The following is a 5,799-nucleotide window of genomic DNA, read 5'->3' as shown; positions in this document are numbered from 1 at the left end:
TCTTGCACAATACTACTTTGGAATTATTGGTAATGAGTTATTATAATAGCCCACTTTGTGTTGCTCACTTGTTCTAAACGTGTGCCTAGGACCTCAGTGTTAGATACTGAAGGGCAACCTTTTCTTTGGAAAGACAGGCACTGGGAACTTGGAACGGCATATTTTCATTCTAAATGCCCTTTTAATGACAAAATATCACAAAAATTACAAGTCAATTTTTGTAATTATGCAGTGTACTCGGTGAGAAATATTGGTAGATTGTCTATTTATTGTCAAAACAGTCTACCACATGAAGCCTAAAACACGCTTTTGTTTTCCATTGTACGCTTTCCGTTTTCAATGCCATAGCATGTGACCCGCGAGTTGTTGCAGCCTAATAAATGACACATGTTCTTCAAATGCTATCTTCCCTTCCAGTTACAAAATAATCATTGCTTTATTTCTCTCCTCATCGTACGAGGAAACTACCCTGCCTAATGTTACATAAGCTCATCCTCAAATGGCAGATCCTCAGTTGTTCTAAGGTTGTTGGTGCTCACATAGGTCCTGCATCCACACTATCTCTTCTCAAAACAAAGCACGCTCTCTCTGACGGAAAAATTCTGTCCCCATTTACTTCAAGCCTTGCACCAATGTCCCTTTGAGTATGAATCAACAAAGGATGGGCTCATTTGTGGCTTCTGCACCTTGCCATTGTAATGAGACAGGATGGAGTATGGAGTGCGCATGTGTTAAAAAAACTATTGGAAACAGTCCACGCCAGCACGGACTGTTTCCAGTAGTTTTTTTGTAGTGTTTGGACGGGAGAGAGAGAGAGAGAGAGAGAGAGAGAGAGAGAGAGAGAGAGAGAGAGATTTGAGCTTGCAGATATCATACAAAGAGAGAGCTCCAGATTGGTGAGCAAGCAAGAGAGAGAGTGAGAGAGCGATTTCTTGGCTCAATACTAATATCGTGAAAATTGTGTCGCAGCTTAATATTGTGAAAAATGTGCTTGTGAGAGAGCGACTTCCTTGTTGGCTTGTAGCACCACTCCAACACAATTGGATGTCACAATAAGTGTCAAAGCTTCTGAGACGACATGAGGAAGGGAATCTCTTCTACAAGGATGTCCAAAGGCATACTACAATAGTAGAAGGCTTCAAATGACACCCCAAGATTGACTGCAATACCATAAGGCTTCAAAAGAATTGAGCTCCTTGCTTATCCTACCAAAGGAATTAAAAGAGCTGATATAGGTATACATCCTAGGGAAAGCTTATTTGAGGGTGGGTGCTTTAGATGTGAATCTCCAGTCGTGACCAAATTGGCATCCATGATTCTTGCCTGACACCTTTTACTTTCCTTCGTAAGACCTACAACCTTTTGAAAAGGACTAGGTTGCTTGCCTCTGACCCTTCGTTTTCCTCTAGTAATAGTTGTCTGACATCTGCTTTCTTTGAACGACACAATCACCTCATAAGCTATTAAGTGCCCTTAAAATCTTCACAAATACGCCTCTCTACAAAGAATATCATAAGGTGGTGAGTCCTATTAGTCTTTAGTTCCACACTTGTTTGTAGCAGCTAGGCAAGCAATTAATGCCCTTGCAAGGCAATATGTGCACCTATATACAAAAGCTATGGAGGTGGTGGATACATGCAAGCAATAGGGTGGATGTAGCTAGTGTTGTTTGGGACACATTGCAAAAGAGACCATTGCTAGCGAAAAACAAAGGTAGGGCGTAGGGCATCACATTGTCAGTGCTAGTACAAATCCTCATGAGGAAAGAGTTGAGAGGCTATGGGTGGTGCAATTGCCATTATTACTAGCATTGACGCTCGTGGATGGTAGCAATAGTATTTGGATATTTCAATTTTCATATAAGTTGCAAGTTGGGTAGAGAGAGAAAGGGAGGGGGAGGGGGGAGGTGTTTAGGGATAGCTAAGCTAATGTATGTCTTTTACTATGCAAACGCCTTTTATAAAAAAATTTAATATCAATCATGTTTGGCTCTGCTCGGTTTTATCATTGCTCGAAAAGTTTTGCTCGGAGTTTTGAATACCCCAGTGGGGAGGGCCAGAGTCCCTTGCCCCCAATCAAACCTAGCTAGGTATGCGGTGCCTCTCGAGCAGAAGCTCATGATGTTATGGATTGTATGAAAAACATTGAAAAAGACTTCGTTTTCCTACATGAGAAAATTTCTAAATCTTCTTGTGTATGTGTGGGGGAAATAAGAGGAAACCGGAATAACTTTTGAAGTGTGGTAGTTATGTTATCCCAATTCCCCCTTGAATAACAGGTTTTCAATTCAAGACTTGTCCGAGAGATCTTCAAGGTCCCTTCGGATACTTTCTATGAAGTTTTCTATTCTCCTTCCCTTGTCTAGGTGTAAAGGATTCCCCCCCCCCCCCCCCCCCCCCCCCCCCCCCCCCTCTCTCTCTCTCTCTCTCTCTCTCTCTCACCCACCTACTTAATAAACTCTAAAGAGTGCACCTATTACAGAAGACTTCTTGGACTTGCACAAAAACCCAACAGCAAATGCCCTTGTATTCCAAAGTGGAATCACAAGTTACAACTCCTTAGCTTACTAAAGAGGCAAAGAGAGACGGGAGCATCGACGGCACCACGCCTAAGGTTACATTGCCCACATGCATAAAACCTTCTTTCTACACACATGAGGATTGTGCCGAAAATGGCACCAACAGGAAATTCACTTGTACAAAGTAGAGTCACAACTCCTTACCTTCATAAGGAGAGCATAGATAGCATATGGTTACATTGACAACAGACATAAACCTCTAGACACAAGCCGATGATTGTGCCTCAGAAGCAAGGCATATCTATCCATGCCGCGAGCCGCATGCCTTCAACAAGCCTCAGAGGCAAAGCAGATCTATCCATGCCGAGCCGCATGCCTTCGACAAGCCCAAGAAGCCAGCCATTGTTTACATGACATTTTTATGTGACAGACAAAGCTTGTACAGAATGACCCCATTCACTTGAACTCATCCAAGCTTCCGAAGGAAGCCCTTGTGATGCATGTATCGTACTTACGTTTGCCACTTCTCTGCACGTTGCCGCTTGTGTAAAAAGCGTGGCATCCACCAGCTGCCCTACATTGTCGAAAGCCTCGATGTGGGCGAATGGATCACCCTCTTCATGTGTGTTCATGTAGTCATGCTCAAAGGCCATAACGGGAGAAATTTCAGCATGAAGACTTTCTTTACAATTGAGTGAGTCCTCATGAGGAGCAACGCCGTCAAAAAAGAAGGCTTGATGAGCTTCTCTATCAACACCAAAAGAGCTTTGATTGTGCATTGCATGCTCCATTGGGCATTTCCCTTCCCAACATGATGAAGAAGAGTCCCCTTTTGAGCACTTCAGGCTTGTTTCACTGCATTCCTGTACATGCCTCACCTTCACCATGTTCATTTCTTCCTCTAATATGCGCGACACAATCCAAGTGTATGCCTTCTGCAACAGGTTGAACAACCTCAGTCCAAAAGTGCGTGCCTCACCCTTTACCACCTCAATGTCACGATCATCCACAAACTCGCAACGATCTACAAAATGGGCTGACTTGTCAGGTCTGTGTTTTAATGAAAGTAACAGATAAGCTCGCTCAACTTCTGCTCTTGAACAACCCCTTGACAAACCAAGGATTCGATGATGATCTACCGTGTTGCGTCCATTACCTCTCTCCATCATAGATGCTAACCTGCCATTGATGAAATCAATGCAACCTTGCAAGTCTGAGTTAGATGAACTCTGTGAATGAACCCACTGCATGTTGGTTGCAGAGATCATTTCGTATAGAGACTTCAAACTCTCAAGATCTTCCATGGAATCTGAATGGCATCCAATTGCTTCATAAAGAGTGGCTCTTGTGCTAAGAGCTTCTGCACACATGGGGTTCAAAACCAGGCATCTATTGTAATCAGCAAGAGCATCCACAATCTTGTTTGCCGCTTGATGAGCGAAAGCTCGATACATGTAACACTCTGCGACAAACCCTTGGGGAGTACCTTTGCGACCATCTATGATCTTTGAGAAATGCCTCGCTGCCTCTGTGTATAGCCCTACATCCAGAGCTGCCAAAGCAGCGGTTCTCCTCCTCAAGAGCGACTTGATGTTGATCAAAAGATCGTTTACCACTTCTACGTCAGCAGCTGCATGCGTACCATCAAGAAGGAAGCTATCCTCATTAAAACGGCTGCTCTGCTTTCTCTGGGCTGCTGATGCGAACCTCTTCCCATTTGATAGCAAAATCATAGCATCTTCCATCATTCCTAAATGGCGACAGGCTTGCCCAAGCACTATGTACTTCCATTGCTCTCTCTCCCCTTTTGAGCTACACAGAACCCACTTGTGCCTCTGAAGAGGAATCAAGGAAAAGCACTGAGTAAACGACACTTTCCTGGTTCGTCGGGGGTTGAGATTTGATGGTAGCAGCTTGATCTTCTCTTCTGGCGTCACTTTGGTAAGAGATGGATGAGCTTTTAGACTGGGGACAGACTCCTGAAGAAGGCTCACGATATCCCGGAAGCGCCGCAGGTAGAGGAGGGCTCTTGCCTTAAGCTCGATGGCTTTCTCCCACTGCGGGAAGCTCCTGAGAGTCGCATCCAGAAGCCGGAGAGCTGTATGTATGTCAGTTGGATCTCTACTCAACAGCAATTGCCTGGCATGCCCAAGGCTTTTTTCAGCTCGCTGCATCAATCACAAGAGTAATCTGGGCATCAGCAACAATAGCTGGACAGAGCTACATTCGACTTACTCAGGCTGATATATCTGCGTGATGGCAAACATGCATCAATGCAAGAACTTCATTGCACAGACAAAGAAAAATAATGTGTGTGAGTGAAAGTGTGTAAATGAGATGTGTGAATGTGTGTGTGATATTACTAAACAAAATGTGTGTGTGTGAGTGTGCGCGCGCATATCTAGTCAGGGGACTCTCGTCAGCGGGACTATGGAGACAACGAGAGAGGCGGAAGAGAGAACGTGTGTGTGTGAATTTCAGACGCAAACACAGAAAAGAGGCCTACCTTACGGCTGCTGACCCACAAATGGCGTTGCAGTAGAGCCAGCGAAGGCATGGTGGGTGTGAAGGTAGAGCTAGCATTCACTCATCTTCTCTGCCACAGCAAGGGATGAGGGATGGGCGGGGGTACAAGGGTTCAGGTAAAAAGGCGGATGGGCGGAAGGGGGGAAGAAGACGCGAAGTGGACACTGTAGCACAGATCGTAAAAGGAGATCACGGACCTCTGCTTGCCTCTGGCGATGGAGAATACATCTGCGAAAAGAGGAAATGGGTCACTTGGTACTCGAAAAGGGTGCTGCAGAAGCAACTAGTTTATGCGTTCGGAGCAGAAGAGATGAGGAAAGAAGAAGCTTTGCAGGCAAAGGTTCGCTTGCAAGGGAAGGGAGAAAGCCCCCTCCTCCTCGATCTCTCCCTCTCTCTCACACACACAGAATTCACCCGCTCTCTCTCTCTCTCTCTCTCTCTCTCACTCTCTCACGCGCACAATTTTGTTTCAAACTTTTCTTGTAACAGACAAACGTTCATCTGGCTACTCTCCCTTCCTCTCTCTCTCTCCCGAATGTTGGGTCGCTTGGGTGGCAGTGTTAAGCTAAAGGGCTACAGTTATGATGCAGGAAAAAATCATATTTTTGAACTTTTGTCTGCCATCGGGAGCTTTACCTATTGCATAGCCAGATCTCAATTGATTTGCACTCACTTTACAGTCTTTACATCCTACAGTAAGGGCATGGTCACACGGTGCCTAGTTATTCGTTGGGATAATTGAGCCCACCTAAGCG

At 45.0% G+C, this 5,799-nt stretch overlaps 1 protein-coding gene across 2 annotated transcripts; it reads right to left on the bottom strand.

Annotated features, from left to right (window-relative positions):
- Positions 1-2,502: 2,502 nt before the first annotated feature.
- On the bottom strand, positions 2,503-5,580 carry LOC147438824 (uncharacterized). Of its 2 annotated transcripts, none has more exons than XM_086484794.1 (2): positions 5,025-5,580; positions 2,503-4,767 (listed from the first exon to the last, which is right to left on the bottom strand). In XM_086484794.1, the coding sequence occupies exon 2, from the start codon at positions 4,690-4,692 to the stop codon at positions 2,938-2,940; it is 1,755 nt and encodes a 584-aa protein (XP_086340920.1). In that variant the 5' UTR covers positions 4,693-4,767; positions 5,025-5,580; the 3' UTR covers positions 2,503-2,937. The 2 variants fall into 2 exon arrangements, with proteins under 2 accessions (XP_086340920.1, XP_086340919.1); XM_086484793.1 differs by having other exon boundaries at positions 2,503-4,686; positions 5,025-5,579.
- Between the last annotated feature and the right edge of the window lie 219 nt (positions 5,581-5,799).

This window comes from Adiantum capillus-veneris, chromosome 16 (genome assembly GCF_014529385.1).
Source record: "Adiantum capillus-veneris isolate H3 chromosome 16, ASM1452938v2, whole genome shotgun sequence".
Taxonomy (NCBI): Eukaryota; Viridiplantae; Streptophyta; class Polypodiopsida; order Polypodiales; family Pteridaceae; genus Adiantum; species Adiantum capillus-veneris.
Note: the sequence above shows the minus strand (reverse complement) of the source record. Positions and strands in the feature narration are given on the sequence as shown.

Coding starts and splice junctions, on each gene's coding strand:
- LOC147438824 (XM_086484793.1), bottom strand. CDS start 5,075: ATGCCTTCGCTGGCTCTACTGCAACGCCATTTGTGGGTCAGCAGCCGT. Junction 4,687..5,024: donor TGTGGGTCAGCAGCCGTAAG/GTAGGCCTCTTT, acceptor TGATTGATGCAG/CGAGCTGAAAAAAGCCTTGG.